We start from the raw sequence: 18,915 nt of genomic DNA on the forward strand, positions 1-18,915 counted from the left end.
TCTGCCATACAGTGTTGGCCACAATCTCTGAACAGCGAATAGCTTGCTTTTTTTTTTTTTTTTTTTTTTTTTTTACACAGAGAACTACAGTTCAGAGGAAGCACTGCTGAATGCTAGAGAGAAGTGATTTGTTTAAGATCCCACAGCTAGTAAGCTGCTGAGACAGAATCATCTATATTTATTTTATACAGATTTTAATATATAGATTCTGATACACACGCAACAGTTTTCCTCTAAACTTGGTAGGTGTCCTTGAAACTTAAGCAGTCTTTCTCCACCCCTATCCCCCTTTGTTTTTTCAAGACAGGGTTTCTCTGGGTAGCCCTGGCTCTCCTGGATATGTAGATCAGGCTGGCCTCAAACTCAGAGATCCAACTACCATTGCCTCCCAAGTGCTGGGATTAAAGGCTTGCACCACTACCCAGCAAAATTTCAGCAGCCTTATGAAAGCTAAGAAGCAGTTTACCTCTCCAAGGCAATTAGAAAAGCTGTCTAACTAAGATGAGGTGCCTGACCGTACCACAGGGCAGAGTCCTCTGGAGCACTGGTGTTCTGCTAGGGGAAACAAAATCAAGAGAACCCTAAACTAGTGCTATATAGCTGATCATTCAAGAGTCCAACTCAATTACCCAACGAGCCAGGCAGATAACAGGGTGAATGACTGGTCTACTGCTACGCAGCACAGTACGATGCAGCAAAGAGTAAGAACAGTGCTTTATAGCTTACCAAATGGAGCTGTGGGCAGGAGCAGGATGTGGCATCAGGCTACCAGTGTCTACCCTGGAAAATGGTGCCGCTTCTATAAACCTTTTTTTCTTTATTTTTATTTCATTTTAAAAAATGTGTTACAGGCAATTATAAGCCATTGTGTAGGTACTAAAAGCCAAAGCTGGCCCCTCTGGAAAAGCATCCAGGGTTCTTAACTACTGTGCATCTCTCTCCTTCAGTTCCTATAAATCTTAAAAAGCCAAATGTAAAATCTTATCCTATTTTTTAGGTAACAAATTAAAAACACACAATAAAGGTTGATTTATGAATAAAGTGCTCAAAACAAACCACCTGATAAAGCCTTCTCACATCCAGGTAGTCTTACCTTCAACAACATACACCTTAGTCAGAGGGAAGTCAATACTCTTTGCCAACACTTCAATTTCTTGTTTAAGCTTTCCTTCAGGGAGAGGTGTGAATTTGTCAAACAACGGGGCAATGTAATCAGCATAAATTGTGACCAGAACCTGAAAATTAAGTAACAAAAAACTGCTCATTATTAAGAAATCCAATTATGTGATACAATTATGCTCACCCAACCAACACCTGGGGCAGTGTCTATTTAGTAAATTACATCAAAGTAGCAGTGTGATAGCACAGTAAGCAAGTCAACTTAATTTTAGAAAACAAAGCCACTAACTGTGAAAAAGAGCTCTGGGGCCAATCAACAGCTGTTTCTTGGGGATTTCGGGCACTGTAAGGCAGTTATAATATACACTCTTGTTTACTCTGCTTGAAATGGCACTTCTGGAGGGTTTCCTCAGCTCTCTGCTCCTACTCCAGTTTGCCATACTATAGGTCTTTGCAAATCCATGAACAAATGGAAATAGCCCTCATCACCAATGGAGATGAAGAACTGACAGATGTTATTTTCTAGGTCTGTGAACACCCCACTCCATTGTATGACTCAATGTCTGTGCGATGAAGCAGTTTAGAATACGAGAAACTGAAAAGGGGGTGTACAAGAGGGAAAATGGGGGTGAGGGAAAGGAGGGAGGGGTGGACAGGAGGCGGTAGTTGGGAAGAGAAAGGGGAAAGAAGAGAATGAAGGAAAGGGTGGAGAGTGGGTAAAGGAGAAAGGGGAGAGAAGGGAGGAGGGGCACAGTGGCACATGCCAATAAGAACTCAGCAGGCTGAGACGGAGGATTGCCAATCTAGACCATACACTAACTGTAGCCAGCCTGAACTGAATAGCAAGGTATTTCTTTAAAACAACAACAAAACAATTAATTAAATAAATAAAAGAAAGGAGGAAAGGGATACATTAGAAGGGAAAACAGGGAAGGAAGGGCAGGAGAAAGCCAGGAAAGTAAAGCATGAGCTTTATTTTTATGGAGACAGAGTCTCTACTCCAGGCTGGACAAAATATATAGCTCAGGATGGTCTTAAACTTCTGATCTTCCTGTCTTCACTTCCCAAGAGCACTACTATACCTGCTTTATGAAGTACTGGGGATTGAGCCCAGGGCCTCATGCTAGACAAGTACTCTATCAACTGAGCTACATCCTCAGCTCTATGATTTCTTGTCTGTCATAAATCTATTTTTCTTCAAAACATTAAGGCTTTTTAGGTACTGGGGGATGGAGGAAGGACTATGAGTCAAAAGGCATCCATTCTGGTCAAACTTACAAATGTTCAGTCCCAGTTGCCAAGCAGTCAGATCATGAAAAGTGACTAGCAGCTAGCTTTGGCAAATGTAAGAGTCAGCACAAAGAGAAGAAAACATATGGTAGATCAGTTTTATATCCCAAAGCAGGAACTGAGAGGAAAATACATATGTGATGGGAGATGTCATTCTGTAAATATATTTCTCTTTTGGTTAATGAATAAAGCACTGTTGGCCAATAGAAAGGCAAGATAGGCAGGACTAGGAGACAAGGAGGATTCTGGGAGATGTAGGAGAAGAGTCAAGATGTAGGGACTTGAGAGAAGAGGTTTGGACCCTCTCTCTGGTAAGACCACTTGGAAATACTTAGATTAATAGAAATAGGTTAATATTTAAGACAGAGCTAGTCAATAAGAAACTGCTAGTAACAGGCCAACAGCTTTATATCTAATATAGAGTCTCTGTATGTTATATTTGGGGCTGACATGGCTGTGGGACCAGGCTGGCAGGAAAATGGCTCATAACATATACGGGCAGTTGGTTATACTGTAACCTTTTCTTAGGAACTACTTACATGGCAATGAAAATGGAATCCTAGTAATCTTTGGGAATTTTTGCAAAGAAAATGAAATAATTAAAGAATAAGAGCCTGTGAGTTTGAGAAGTAGGAGGGACATAGGAAGAATTGGAGGAGAGGGAAGGAGAGAACAATGTAAATATAGTACCCTGTGGTAGTTTGAATGTAATTGGCTCCCATAAGCTCCTATAGAGTGGCACTATTAGGAGGTATGGCTTTGTTGGAGTAGGTCCTGGCCTTGTTTGGAGGAAATGTGCCACTGTGGGGGTGAGCTTTGAGGGCTCATATATGTTCAAGCCATGGCCAGAGTCTCAGATCACTTCCTGTTGCCTATCAATCAGTTGTAGAACTCTTAGCTCCTTCTCTAGCACCATGTCTGCCTGTATATCATGTCCCACTGTGATGATAATGGATTGAACCTCTGAACTAATGTAAGCCACCCAACTAAATTTTTTCCTTTGTAAGAGTTGCGGCTGTGGTCAAGGTGCTTCTTCATAGAAATAGACACCCTAAGACAACCCATATATAAAATTCTCAAATAAATGAAAATATAGCATTTACTTACCAGAGAAACAACTAAGGTGAACAACCAGGCATAAATAAAAAAGTAATCACCTCCAATTTTAATAATGTAAAGCAGAAGGGAAGACACAGGCAATAAAATACATTGAGTCACAACAAATTTTTTGATTGTGTCTTTCATAAAAAACTCCAAAGTCTGAAAAAAGAAAATATTACCACTATTAAACGAGGAACTGGTTTGCTTTTTAAACAGCAGTAAGTAAACACAAAGCACCTCAGTAAAGCAATTTTAAGATCAGCATGCAGTGAGGCTGTGTTAGAGGACACTGGGCAGCCTAGGACAATAAGCAAGTCTTGCATTTCATAATTTAAGATAATATAATTGATATTAGCTGAAAAGCACTAAGCATTTGCTTCTGTTTCTATCAAGACCTTAAACTAAGATCTTTGCCATATCTGTGGTTTCTGTTTCCTCAGTTGATTCATGCTTAATGGCAAACTATACCTAAATTACTGCCAGCATAGGATTAAGCACAGAAAATCTTCATATTAAAATCCCTGATAATTGGGTTAGAGAGATGGCTCAGTGGTTAAGAGCAGTAACTGCTCTTCCAGAGGACCTGTGTTCAATTCCTACCAACCACATGGTGGCTCAAAACCATCTATAATGAGATCTGGTACCCTCTTCTGGCATGAAGGCAGAACACTGTATACAGAACAAACAAACAAACAAACAAACAAATCTTAATACAGAAACAACAACAACAAAACCCCCTGATAATTTCAATTATACCTGGTGATTGAAGCCATGTTTTTCTTCTATCACAAAAGTATTATACATACTCCATGGCAAGCCAGTCAGTGCACTGTAGAGTGTGGCCAACAGCAGGAATGCCAAAGACTGAATGATCTAAGCACAAGAAAAAAATAAAAATAAAAAAAATAAATCAGCAAGTATGCACTAAGTGCTTATTGTATCCCAAGCAATGCACTTGATCTTGTGGAGAACAAGCCTGTAACAGCATCCCGCCCTGGGGAATCTACTTGGAAGAACAGACATGATTTGAAAGCAGCCCTAAATCATAGGCACAAAATTGTTGGTAGTATTCAGAAAAGAGAGAAAGCAATGTATGCTAGTTGGATTCAAGAAAAAATTATTCTTGGTATTGTTGTGTGTGTGGTCTCACTATGTAGGTCTGGCTGGCAGAGGACTCACTATCTGACTATGAAGACCAGGATAGCTTCAAACTCACAAAGATCCAACTGCCTCTGTCTCCCCAGGGTTGGGAATAAAGGTGTGACACCATGCCTAGCTGAATTCAAGAAACATTTTAAGAGCTGGTGCAACTTTGAGTCTACTGAGGGGAAGAAAGAAATGACATTTAAAAGGTCCAGAACCAGGGCTATGAGTCAGCCCACCTCAACATCCACTTCATCTATGAACTGCCAGAGCATGTGAAGGGGCCAGATCTGCAGATCCAAAGCTATAGCATGGATCTCCATGATACAGGAATTAACAACAGGATATCCAAGAGGAGTCCCAGAGTAGCAGAAGCCAGACCAACAATCCACGGCAAAGAACACTTACAGGGGTACGCTGTGAGACTCACTGGGCCACACTACCGCTTCCACGCCAAGATTTTCTTTGCTTTTTTGTTTTCAGGCTAGACTTTTAAATTTTGTTTTGTTTTGGGGGATAGGTCACAGGAACAGAGAGCAGAGGTGATGAGGCAGGGAAATGAGTGGGACCAGGATGCATGACGTAAAATCCACAAAGAATCAATAAAAAGTTAAAAAATAAAGGAGAGAAAAATTAATCAATACAAATAATCATTACAAACAAAACCTGGGCAGTGCTGGTACACCCTTTAATCCCATAACTCCGAAGGCAGAGGCAGATGGATCTCTGAGTTTGAGGTCTACAGAGTGAGAGCAAGTTCTAAGACATCCACAGAAAAACCCTGTCTTGAAAAACAAAAAAAAAAAAAAAAAAAAAAAAAAAAAAGGGGGCTCATCTCCAGGACAATAATAATATTCATCTTTAGTTATGACTAAGGATGTCATCACTTAGCTATTATTGCTTTATAACCACTGAATAAGATATATGAAATAATTTTTTTGTATATGTAGATAAAAAATATTTTATGTATATGGGAGTTTTACCCAAATATGTTTGTGCACTATGTGTGCATCTGGTGCCTGAAAAGGATAGAAGAGGGCATGGGATCCTCTGGAACTGGAGTTACAGTTGTGAGCTGCCATGTGGGTGCTGGAAATCAAACCTGGCTTACCGATTAAGAACACTGGCTACTCTTCCAGAGGTTCCAAGATCAATTACCAGCACCCACACGGCAGCTCACATTTGTCTGTAATGCCAGCCCTAGGGGATCTGATGCCCTCACACAGACATACTTGCAAGCAAGGCCCAATGCACATTAAAAATAAACACTGGGAAACATCCAGGACCAGCTTCTCTTTCAGTTTCTTTTACAGTGATTCCAAGGGAATTTAAACAATGCTCAGCGCCTCCCTGTGCATCTTATAGCATGAACAGCTCCCCCGGAGAGATGTCATACAGCTAAGGTAAGATCAGCTCTTTAATGTTTTATCCTTTGAACTTCAAAGTGAAATATCCCGAAAGGCCCTCCTTACGTGAGGGGCTTTATAGTACCTCTAGTTCTGGGATGTCTCCATCCTTTCATCACAACCATGGCCTACATCTGTGTCAACTGGGTTGTAGCCACACAGTTCTGCTGTGTGTCTACCCAGTCTCTGGCAGTGAGAGCACTGACACTCCCGCAGTCTGCCGCACTCTCTCTAAAATACAGTGCATTAAGTCAGACCCGAACCTCACCTTCAGGGTCATAACTTTTCATTTCTTTGTTGCATGTTCATTAGCCAACTCCATCTTGCTATCTAGATCTCTCTCTTTCTCTCTCTCTCTATGTCTCTCTCACACACACAAGACACAGACACACACACCCCATATCACTATGCTGTCCAGTCATGTCTTGAATGTCTGAACTCAAGTGATTCTCCAGCCTCAGCCTCCATGTAACTGAGACCACAGGCCTGCACCCACATCGACTACGCATTTTATAAATGTGTTTGCGCTTCTGCTGAAAGACAATCCCGCTCAGAATAACTGAATAACAGTTGTGGAGCAACCTGTTGAAATGAACGGGCCAACAAAACAAGTTAACAGGCCAACAAAATTATATCAAATTCAGGTCTCGGTGTGTTAATTGGAGCTGGCGCGGCAGCGGGACAAGAGGCGGGAGGAAAAACCGTACTCCTTACAGCAACTGATCATTTAGACTGGTGAAAATACTGATCCGACTGGTCCTGATTACCGCTTATATCATGATCTGTATACTCAACTGCTAACAGGGAAGTCTGTAGTTTATGTAACTATTTATATAATGCACCATGGTAACTGAAATTTGAGCCACAGTGTTGAGGAGCTGGTGTCACAACTAAACTATAGTAACTTACATTTGTATATATCAGAACTACACAAGTGAGGACTATCATGCAGCTAGAAACGAACTAAGGCCTAGCTATATAGACCAACAGGAAAAAAACCTAAGTCATTAAATACAAAATGCATCCCATTAAGATAAAGGCTCACCCCTAGCTGAAGAGCTAATGGCAGTTAATGTCTGCTGAGGGGGAGAAAGTCACTTTTCTTTGTCAGGGCTGGAGGGGAGAGCAGCCATCAGTTGCCCATGCCCCAGTGAATGTCCCGACATACATGTGCATATGGGCTGCACTACTTTCCCTAGCGAGACGTAAGTATTTCTTAGTGGCAGGTGTAGAAGTTGTGTTTACTCATTCAACAAAGAATATCTACTTGCAGGCTGTTCTGAGCCTGCAAGATGACTCGATGGGTAAAGATGCTTCCCATCAAATCTAATTATCTGAGTTCAAGCCCTAGAGCCCAAATGATAGAAGGGAGAATTGACTGTTGCAAGCTGTCCTCTAACACAAACACACGCGCGCACACACACACACACACACACACACACACACACACACACACACACGAGACCTGGTGCTTTAGAAAATGGTATATGGAAAGGGGAACAGGATGAGAAGAGCTGCTGTGGAACAATCTAATCTTGGGAAGCAGCTGCCGAGACATAGACTTAAAGCCAAGAGTACCTATCCACACAGCAGGTCCATGATGTTCAATAAAGAGTCAGGAAGGAAGTAATTGACTTGGCAGCTTCCAGAGAAAGTCAGGAAGCAGGGCTGCAGCACCCATTATAGACGGAGAATTCACTTAAGGAGATAAACTTTCTGCCTTCGTTTGAAGCGTCTGCTTACTATGTATGCCACAGATGTATCTGCTAAGTATGAGTTCCACAGACTGAAAGGTATATACCCCTGTCAACACACAGGGTTGTTTCTAAGAAACAGCAGCCTAATCAAGACTACATTTCCCAGCTCCTTTCCATCTGGATAAGATCAAATACTGCTTCACCATGTAATGCGACTGTACCACATCACAACCTTAGCATTACAGAAGTTAAAAAGAGGGGATGTCCTTCCCACTGTCACTGGATGACAAATGCATAAAATAAAAACAAACTGACTCCCTGCCTCACCACATGCAACAAAGTCACCTGCTAACCAAAAATACTCATACTAGCTATTATGTGATTGGGAAATAAACTGAAAAGCCACTAGAATTCTGGAGTTATAGTAACTAGCTGTGGTCGTTGAATGCTATCGGCCCCATAGGTTCATACATTTGAATGTTTGTCCCCAGTCGGCAGGAGGCATGGGCTTGCTGGAAGAGGTGTGCCACTGCCTCCTGTTTGTGTACACTCTCAGCTACTACACCACCATCATGCCTGCCCTGCTGACGTTCCCTGGCATGATGGTATGGACTCACCCTCTGAAATGGGAGTCCCAAATTACATGCTTTCTTTTAAAAGCTGCTTTGGTCATAATTTTTTTGTCATGGAACATTGGCATCATGCTAATATACATGCACCAACAAGGACTGCAGAGACTGAGAGGCTAAGTCTATTGATGGTGGAAGAAAAAAAAAAGGCAACTTCAGTGTAAAGCTTACCAAGCAAAATGAAGACTGACCAATCTGGACAAAGGAATCACATACCTCATACTCTGGTCCAAAGCCAGCAGAACCACAGAACCGTCCAGAAAGTCCCCAGAGGTAAGGAATTCCTCCAAAGAGAAGAATAAGCTGCAAAACAAGCAGATTACAGTCACATTTAAACAGTCCTAGCAACTATCATATGAAAGACTGGTATAAGGAAAATGAGTAAGTTACGGGGAAGGGGGGGGGCTAAGTCATTTAGAATAAAATACGAATTTGGAAGAACACAAACTACTGAGACACTAAGTTTACACTACCAAGATACTTTTGCCTTACACTGAATAAGGGCAAACTATATGGTATCTGGATTACATTTCAAAAAACCTGTTTAAAAGACAAGCCCAGGGGTCACACTCACTTTTGGGAGTTAAAACAAAATTAACATAGGGCCAGCAGGATGACAGTGAGCAAAGGGACTTTGCCACATAACCTTGATGACCTCTGGAATCAGTGAGGAAGACGACTGACTTCCAAAACTGGTCCTCTGGTGGGGGCACACACCCTCAATCCCAGCACTCAGGAGGCAGAAACAGTGGAGCTCTGTGAGTTTGAAGTCAGCCTGGTTTACAGATTGAGTTTCAGGACAGGCAGGACTACACAGAGAAACCCTGTATCAAAAAACAAAAACAAAAAAAAAAAAAAAAAAAAAAAAAAAAACCTGATTCTCTGACCTCCACATGTACACTGTGGCACACATGTATTAACCCCAATCATGTACACACACACACACCCCACCACCACCACCACCAACAAATAAATAATTTTTAAAAGATTTTAAAAAAATCAGTCTCATAGGGGAAAATAAAATAGTAGTCACCAGAGACTAGAAGGGGATGGGAGGAAACCTAAAGTGCTGAGAAGTGCTCAGTGAGCACAGTGTTTGTCTGCTATACAAACATGAGGACCTGACTTTGGAATCCGAACACCCACATAAAAATCCAGGCCCAGGGGCTCAAGCCTATAATCCCACTGCTAGGGAGGTGAGCAGGAGGGTCCATGGAGCTCTTTGGCCATCTAGTCCACCCAACTGGTTATCTACAGATTCAGTTAGGGACCTTGTCTCAAGCAATTAGATGGAGAAGAGTCTGAGGAAGACACTCACTGTCAACCTCTGGTCTCTAAACATGCTCAAGCTCACATGCAAAAACACTGTAAACCTGAGCTTTTCTACTCCATTCTTCTCATCCACTACCATAATAGTTCTTGATAGTGCTTGTAACAGCCTTGCTATACTGCCCAGGGCAGTCTCCATCTCTCAGTGATCCTCCTGCCTCAACTCTTAGGTGGCTAGGATTACAGAGCACAGTGTCACAGTGTTAGCCATTCCATTTCTTGGAAGGGCTCTTAAAGGATATCTGTGAGATATCAGCTAAATGCCTCAGAAAGTCTGGGCATTTCCCCTAGTGTTTATGTGGAAAGTAGTCATGATTGGTTATACAAGTTTTTCTCAGGTACAAAGAACAAAGGCAAAAGTGTATTTGGGGGGGGGGAGGAGGGGAGGTAAACTCAATGTTCCCTCACTCTGTAGACCAGCCTGGCAAAGTGTTCTCCCACTTGGCCATTAAATGGCTGTTTAATTTCTCTGAGCCTACATTTCTGCCCAGTAAAGGGGAAAATGCCATCCCTCTACTTTGCTGTCATAAATATCAAATAATAAACATAGACACTGGATGAGATGAAAATCATAACCAGCTTTAGTTCATCAGTACTGCTAAGAGGTGAGCCTCAGCACACTGTAAAATTCATACTCTAATGTACCTATCACCACCTACAACACACGACCATTCCCATGATCACCAACATCACCCAACTATTGGACATCTCTCTGGCAACTACTTAGTTGCCAGTGACAATCACAGAAAAACTGAAAATGCTTTTCTTGTCATTTTATCATGGTCATGTGGGGATAAAGTCCAAAGCAGCTTAGCTTATAAAAGGTTTTTAGCTCAATCTCCAGCAAAAGCAGGAAGAGAACGAGGAGGACGAACCAGGGAGTGGTAGCGCACACCTTTAATCCCAGCCTGGTCCACAGAGCAATACAGAGAAACCCTGTCTTGAAAAGAAAAAAGATTGGTCCTAAAAGACCCATTTATTTGAATGCATAGTCATCAGTGAGTGGGGCTACTTGAGAAGAATTGGGGGGTGTGAGTGTGGCCTTGTTGGAAAAAGTGTGTCATTGAGGGTGGGCTTTGAGGTTTCAAAAGCCTAAGCCAGACCCAGTGTTACTCTTTCTTCCTGCTGCCTGTAAATCTGGATGTAGAACTCTCAGCTCCTTCTCCAGTACCATGCTGCATGCAACCATGCTTCCTGCCATGATGACAATGAACTAACCTCTGAAACCATAAGCAAGCCCCATTTAAATGCTTCCTTTTATAAGAGTTGCTGTGGTTACTGGTGTGGTGGTGCACGCCTTTAATGCCAGCACTCGGCAGGCCAGCCTGGTCTATAGAGCAAGTTCCAGGACAGCCAGGGCAACACAGAGAAACCCCAACTGTCTCGAAAAATGAGTAAAAGTTGCTGTGGTCATGATGTCTCTTCACAATAATGGTACATTAAGACAATGTCAAAGTAAATAAATATAAAATTTTTTTTTCAAAATTTTTTAAAGATTTATTATGTATAGTGTTCTGCCTGCATGTATGCCTGAAGGCCAGAAGAGGGCACCAGATCTCATTACAGATGGTTGTGAGCCACCATGTAATTGGTTGCTTGGAATTGAACTCAGGACCTTTGGAAGGGCAGGCAGTGCTCTTCTTAACTGCTGAGTCATCTCTCCAGCCCCAAATACAAAAGTTTTAAGAAGGCATTCTAGCATTTGAAGGCATTGTTACCTTTGCATCACAAAATGCAAAAACAAGTATTACAAAGTATTAAACAACCCGAGAATTGTGTCTCCAAGAAATAAATTACTCACAGTGCTTTCCACCACAGAATAGAGTCCTGACCAGAAGCTGAATGTACTTTTATCCAGTTGATACAGTCGAGATTTCTCAAATGTGTCCGAATCCATGATCTGTTCTAATTCTGTTGGTACTCGAGTTGTGGTTTTGTATATCCTTCTCTGAAATATTTTGAGGAAAACACTTTAATGAATATTTGTCTGCAGTATCAGTCTGTCAAGTAAGCTTGTAGAATTTATTACATATAGGTGTAAACTGTATTCAGTCAGGGACCCTGACCACTGAAACAGGTGACACAGGAAAGAGCCAACAAAAAGATTCCAAGGCCCTACGTGGAATGGCCATCTGGGTTTTCAGCACAATTTGTTTGCCTGTGTGAATCAAATTTGTAACATCCTAAGGGGACTGCTCATTCCGAGTATGACATATATATTACAACACAGAAAATAATGTATGAAAAAAGAGAAGATGCTCACTTCACACATTAACAGATATACTTAATAAAATAAAGGACGATCATTAAATTTTGTCCTAGAGGTCAAATTAAGGAATAGAGCAGTGACAGAAACATATCAAATCCTTACAACAATTTTTCTCATTAAGTCAAATTCTAAAAGGTAATTTCAGCCCCTAGGACGTAACACAGGGAACAGATACCAAAAGATATAATAGACCAGATTTTAAACAAATACTTTTATTTTTTTAACCATATGTTAAGCAGCAGCAGCAGCAACAACAACAACATAAAAACACCAAACAAACAAAACCACCTGGAGGCATTAAGGAATAACCCTACAAAGATGTAACTAGGCTTATTAGTAAACTGTATCAGATAATTGCTCAGTATCTCAGCCTGCTGTTTTGACACCACATGCCGTGTGTTTGCTGCAGGTAAGGGTGCTTATGCAAGTATAAACCAATGAAGCTTTAAGTACCCAGCTGAAGTAATTTCATCACTTGGGATATACTAAAGGAGGAGGCTGAGGCATAAGCCTGATGCTGACAAGTTTGTCTGTTTTTTAAATGAGCTTGCAATTTAAGAGATCCATGAAGGGCTGGGGAAGTAGGTCCGTGGAAGAACTCTTGCCTGGCAAATAACCTCATACACGACGTAAATTAAAAGCAAACTGCAGGAGAAAAAGGCTGCAATGCTCAAGAAACAGGTCCAGCAGTTAAAGGGAAAGGGTCTCAAGGACAGCACAAAGAAGATTAAGCCAAGCCAACCGGCAGCAAGGCACTGAAAAACCATCAGTTACAAAGTCATCTCACTTCATTCAAATTTCTAATCAATCTGTTACCTATGGCTATATCCAGGAACTGTTAGCTTTCCCATTGCACTACTTAAAAATTTAAACAAAAACACGAGAGATATTTTAATAAAAAAAAAAAAAAAGAAACACATAAATATTTGGGACTCCAAACCACATATGCACTAATGAGGATTTTGAAAAACTGTGCGGGCCTTTAGGACTTACAAAACATTTTCAGGAAAAAAAAGAAATGTTTCCTAATCCTGCGGTTCAGCATGGCAATATCAACGTCATGGGAAGCTGTTTCCTAAAATGTTAGCATTTCCCTTTCGAAAGCTTATACCAATGATAAAGGGGGTCAAGCTTGGGCCCAAGGATCCTAAGGTGCCGTAGTGCAGGCACAGATAGACTCAAGTTTGACAGAGGGCAGCTCTTTCCTTTCCTTAGACGCTAACATGCTTGGGTCCCAATACGACGGTGCAGATAACTTCAAAGCCACAGTCGGCGCTGGTTAAAACAAACAAACAAACAAAACAAAACAAAACCCCCCCAAAACATTACGAAGCTCACTGAGAGTTAAGGAATACAGACTTGGTGCTACTAGGGGCTTGGGTCGAGGCACAGTCTAACCTAAGGCTGTCCCGGGGCTGGGGTCAGGGCAGGCCGTCTGTGCTCACCTGCCGCTGTGCTAGGAAGGTCTCCCAAAGATACACGGTCCAGGAAAAGAGCAACACCGCCCCGAAGATTCGCTTCTCCGCAGGGAAGTCCCACATAGCGCCTACCGATGCCCACATCCCCATGGTCACCCAATCCCACCCGCTCCTTCAGCGTGCACCGGTCCCACACCGACACGCGTCCCTCAGAGAGCCAGCGGTGTCGCAGTGATATGGGTCCCCCTCCCACCGCCGACAGCCTTTTCAGACTCCCATCCCCTCAGCGCTGCTAGCAGTGTCACAAAGACATTCTTCCCCTTCCTTACTCCCTCAGGACCTACTTATTTCTGCTAGAATTAAGACAAGCCCCACCTTCCTCACTTCCGGCCCGAAGACCGAGCGGAGGTGCACCTGAAACATCCCTCCGGACTCTGCGCCCGTGACTCCAACTCAAAGGTTCCGGATCTTTTCCCGGGAGGGTCCGCGTGGTCGCCGTCTGTCTTGCTGTTGCCCCAGAAGGCTGTGGACTGCTGTGCTTACTGGTGTTTCGCTGGCGGGCTGGTAGCCAGGTTTAGCGGAAACTCACAGGGGGGGCCCCACTCCCACCTAGAAGTATCTGGGAAGGATGGGAGGAGCTATAAAGCTTCCCTTTTCTTCTATTCAGTGCTGTTCAAAAGGTTAAAGGAGCATCGGAGCACCCCTGGGATAACTTCCCAGACAAGGCATTTCAGCTGGGGTCATATGGTTTGTCTTGGGAAGTACTGACTCCAGAACTATTAAAGAGCTGAACATTAAAGAGCTGAGGACTTTTTATTTACACATTTCATCTTATCCTCCCAAAGTCCAGTTAGAGGAGGCATATTGTCGTTGTGTTCTGAGACAAGGCAACTATGGATAACATTTCTAACCTCAAGCAGGGAGGATGGGCTTGGGGGCCACTGCCTGGAATCTCAACAAGACCTTATTTCAAACACACACACAGCTCAGTACCATTTTTTGCCTTGGAAATAATTAATGAAATGAGGTCATTTTGACCCATGTAAATACACTGAATTTACATGAGAAGTCAGAATTTTTCTGACCAAAAGTAAACACAATTTGGTTAATAGTTTCTAAAAACTGATGTTGCTAATTTGCATAATCATTTCTAATGAGTTGAGCTAAATCTGTAGCACCAACTAAAATAATATTTAAATTATGGTGAAATTGTAAATGCTAAAGATGTGTTGAGATTAACAAGGCTTCAAATTTCTCAGCTGTGCCTAAATTCATCCACCTGAGAGTAATCAGTATGTCACTTGACATGTGAGAATTACTTCATTATAATAGGATTACAAATTCTTTTGCAAGCCAAATGTTGTTTGGGGAATTTTTGCTTTCAGCAAAATTAGTGGTGTGCCTGATTGAACTGTCAGGAGAACTTTGAGTTTTGTAATTTAACTGAAGAGAAAAATGATTGACAGTACCAAAACTACCATTCTTTTATACTAAAAGCTAAAATTATTTTGTGTGTATACATGTTTTGCCTGCATGCATGTTTGTGCACCACATTTGTGCAGTGCCCTCGGAGGCCAAAAGAAGGCACTGTAGCCTCTGGGACTGGAGCTATAAGAGGGTTGTGAGCTGCCATATGGATGCTAGGAATTGAATGGACCTTGGTTGGTCTGGAAGAGCAGCTAGTGCTCTTAATCACTGGGCTATTGATCCAGTACCCCATTATCTACTTATTAAAGTAGTTCTGGAGAGATGGCTGAGTGTTAGGAACACTGGCTGCTCTTCCAGAGGGTCCAAGATCAATTCCTAGCAACCACATGGCAGCTCACAAATGTCTATAACTCCAGCTCCACAGAATCTAACACCCTCACATATGTACATACAGGCAAAACACCAGTGCACATAAAATAAAACAAAGTAGTTCTTAGCACTTCTAACACAGGAATTGAAAGCAAACTGACCCTGTTGGTTTAGCAGAGTGAAATATACATGCAGGAACAGGAATTGATGGGAAAGCCCCATTTGTAAGTCGCTGCTACCTGACACAATCAAAAACCAGGAACCAAATTTGTTTTATGATGAAAGCCAGCAGTCTGAAAAGAGTGACTCAGTGTCCTAAAGCTCAAACGTCTTCCCCCACCCCAACACCTCATTTTCAGCCAGCAGATTATATATGGGAGGAAAACAGTCATTTTAGTCAGTCTTGCATCTCTGGTAAGGTGGCCTGCTTTGTCTCTGAGTTTCATCCGATTGGAGCCTTCCCCCTTATCATCTTCATTCTTGTGTAGCAGGGATAAGGTTCGTATACACCAATGCCACTGAATCTTGTGTTGCTCTTGAACTCCCTAGATTGACAGCTAACATATGAGCCTTTAGCAGCATAGAGTCCCTCCATTATAATGAAACACGGGTATTCTTCTCTAATTCCCAGTAGAGTTCTTGTTCCCCTCTGAAACCTCAGGAGCTTAGCCTCCACTGGTTGCATTTGCATTGACAGTTTGGTCTTCTAAACTTGTCAGAATAGCCAGTAAGTTCGGCTATAGCACCCCAGAACTTCTCTAGCACGCAGCTTCAAATTCATCCACGTTCTTTCTATGAACCAGTTAGAAAGGCTTATGATACAATGGTTGGGTTTATCACAATAAAGATTATACTTCCTGGTGCTGATTTTCTGTATTAGTTACTTTGACAAAAAACCAGAAAGCAGCAACTGGGGATCCATTGTGGCACGTAGTTCTGAGAAAGTGCAGTCCATTGTGGTGGGGAAGGCATGGCCTCTGAAGTAACAAGCATGAGGCTGCTTGCTCACATGTCAGTGGACCAGGAAATAAAGGACTTAGGTCAGAATAGAAGCTGATATAAAAGGAGGCCCTAGCAACTTGTTTCCTCCAGTAAAGGTCCACATCCTAAAGATCCCACAATCTCCCAAAACAGTATGAGGATGAAACATGTGAACCTATTGGAAATACTTCCTATCTAAGCCACAACAAATAACCACCTCATCCATTAGAAAATAGGAAACAATTTGTTCCCATCTCCATGTCTGTTCTCAGCCTCCATCTCTAGCTGCTTTGTTTTGTGGTGGGGGAAGTTTGAGACAGAATTTCTTTGTGTAACATCCCTGGCTGTCCTGACTTGCTTTGTAGACCAGGCTGGCCTGGAATTCACAGAGATCTGCTTATTTCTGCTTCCCAGATGTTGGGATTAAAGGTGTGCACCACAACCATCACTCAGCTAATCTCTAGATTTTCTTTTAAAAAGTGCATACAGGTACAGGTGAAGTAGCACACACTTTAATCCCAGCACTCAGGAGGCAGAGGCAGGAGGATCTCTGTGAGTTGGAGGCAGCCTGGTCTACATAGTGAACTCCAGGACAACCAGGCTACAGGGCAGCCAGGGCTATATAGAGAGACCATGTCTCAAAATATGTTTATAATCATAACAGGGTATTGTACTTGGTTTTTTGTTGTTTTACTCTTTGGGGCCCACCAATCAGCTCCCAAATAAATACATGGAAACTTTTTCTTTTTGGGGGTGGGAGTGGGTCTTTTGTGACAGGGTTTCTCTGTGTAGTTCTTATTGTCCTGGAACTTACTCAGTAGACCAGGCTGGCCTCAAACTCACAGAGATCTACCTGCCTCTGCCTCCTGAGTGCTGGGATTAAAGGCACATGCCACCACTGCCTGGCTATAACACATTTTAAACTGACATTCCACAAAGGGGTATAGTGGCGTATGCCTTTAATCCTAGTACTTGGGAGGAAAAATTGGGCAGATCTCTGTGAGTTTGAGGTCAGCCTGCTCTACATGATGAGTTCCAGGACAGCCAGAGCTACATAGTGACACTAGTAGCCCTTGCTGGCCTTAAATCTTAAACTCAAAGAGATCCATGGGCCTCTGTCTCCAGAGTGCTGGGATTAAAGGCTCATGTCACTAGGTCTGATTCCTCTTCCTTTTGAAACCCTCTTAGTCCAATTATTGCTGCCTGTATGTGTGTGGGTGTGGGTCATCTACTAGAACATGGGTGACCTACTAGTGGCCACACCTCCAAAGAAAAATGATTCTGTGTTCCATGGCAGCCATTAAGTGGCAGCAAGTCCTCAGCTAAGAGTGAGGCCTGGTGAGTCTTGGCCTCGCCCATACTAGAATTTTGGCTATATTGATCTTGTGCTGAGTTCATGAGTGCAATGGCCATGTCTGCAGAATGCATTTTATAACACTCCTGCCCATCTCTGGCCCTTACATTCTCTCTGCTCCCTCTTCTTCAATGCTTCATGAACCTGGAGGGCAGGGTGGTGATAGATTTGTCCCATTTAAACATGAGCACTCATAGTCACTTATTTTTACTACTTGAACTAACTAGAAGTCTCTGCATTAACTGCTACCCACTGAAAGAAAAAGTGGTTTCTCTGGGACTGGAGAGATAGCTCAGCAGTTAAGAACACTGGCTGCAAGCCGGGTGGTGATGGTCTTTGATCCAGCACTTAGGAGACACAGGCAGGTGGGTCTCTGTGAGTTCCAGGAAAGCCTGGTCTACAGAGAAAGTTCCAGGACAGGTAAAAAAAAAAAAAGCTACACAGAGGAACCCTGTCTTGGAAAAACAAACCAAAACAAAAAACACTGGCTGCTCTTCCAAAGGACCTGAGTTTAATTTGCAGCAACTACATGGTGGCTCTCAACCATCTATAATGAGACCCAATTCCCTCTTCTGGAATGTAGATATACTTACAGACAGAGCACTTATATACAAGAACCACATAACTCTTAAAAAGGAGGAGGAGGAAGAAGGAGAAAAGAAGGAAGAAGAGGAAGAGGAAGGAGAAGAAACTTCCATGACCCAGGTTGAGAACAACACAGATCAGGGCCTCAACATTGTTCTTATCACCACACATATCAATTGATTCTACTTTCTTAGAGTGTTTAAATGCAATATTTTTCTATTTTAAAACCTCTCAATAGGGCACTGATGACACACACTTTTAATTTTAGCACTTGGGAGGCAGAGGCAGGCCCATCTCTGAATTCGAGGCCAGTCTGGTCTACAGAGCAAATTCCAGGACAGTTAGGGCTACACAGAGAAAAAAACAAACAAATGAAACGCCTCTCTATGCAGATGTATATTATAAAGTATACATTACATTTATAAAACAAACATATATTGTAAAAATTAAATTTTTTTAAGATCAAGCCTCACTACATAGCCCCAACTGACCTGTAATTGCAGCAATTGAGAAGCAGGGACAGGAGGATAGCAAATTTGAGGCTAGCCTAGGTTGCATAGCAAAGACTTTATCTAAGTAATAATAATAATAATAATCCTTGTAACTGGAAACTCTGCTAAAATTCTTCTGAACTATCATTAAAACTATTTTTATGTATAGCTAATCAAAATGACTCCTATAATCTCAGTACTGGGGGAGAGAGAGGCAGGCTGCTCTCTGTGAATTCAAGGCTAGCCTGATCTACAAAGTGAGTTCCAGGACAGCCAGGGCTGCTATACAGAGAAACCCTGTCTTGA

At 42.3% G+C, this 18,915-nt stretch overlaps 1 protein-coding gene across 1 annotated transcript in view; it reads right to left on the reverse strand.

Moving 5' to 3' along the window:
* Positions 1 to 13,800, reverse strand: part of Zmpste24 (zinc metallopeptidase STE24) — a 34,905-nt gene extending 21,105 nt beyond the window's left edge. The window contains exons 1-6 of the mRNA XM_051188685.1: positions 13,429 to 13,800; positions 11,516 to 11,662; positions 8,602 to 8,688; positions 4,267 to 4,383; positions 3,517 to 3,669; positions 1,094 to 1,235 (exon numbers count right to left, since the gene is read on the reverse strand). Of these exons, the coding sequence (XP_051044642.1) occupies positions 1,094 to 1,235; positions 3,517 to 3,669; positions 4,267 to 4,383; positions 8,602 to 8,688; positions 11,516 to 11,662; positions 13,429 to 13,551 (769 nt within the window). The 5' untranslated portion in view covers positions 13,552 to 13,800. The remainder of the gene's footprint in view (positions 1 to 1,093; positions 1,236 to 3,516; positions 3,670 to 4,266; positions 4,384 to 8,601; positions 8,689 to 11,515; positions 11,663 to 13,428) is intronic.
* Between the last annotated feature and the right edge of the window lie 5,115 nt (positions 13,801 to 18,915).

The sequence above is a fragment of the Phodopus roborovskii genome, unplaced genomic scaffold, assembly GCF_943737965.1.
Source record: "Phodopus roborovskii unplaced genomic scaffold, PHOROB, whole genome shotgun sequence".
Classification (NCBI taxonomy): domain Eukaryota; kingdom Metazoa; phylum Chordata; class Mammalia; order Rodentia; family Cricetidae; genus Phodopus; species Phodopus roborovskii.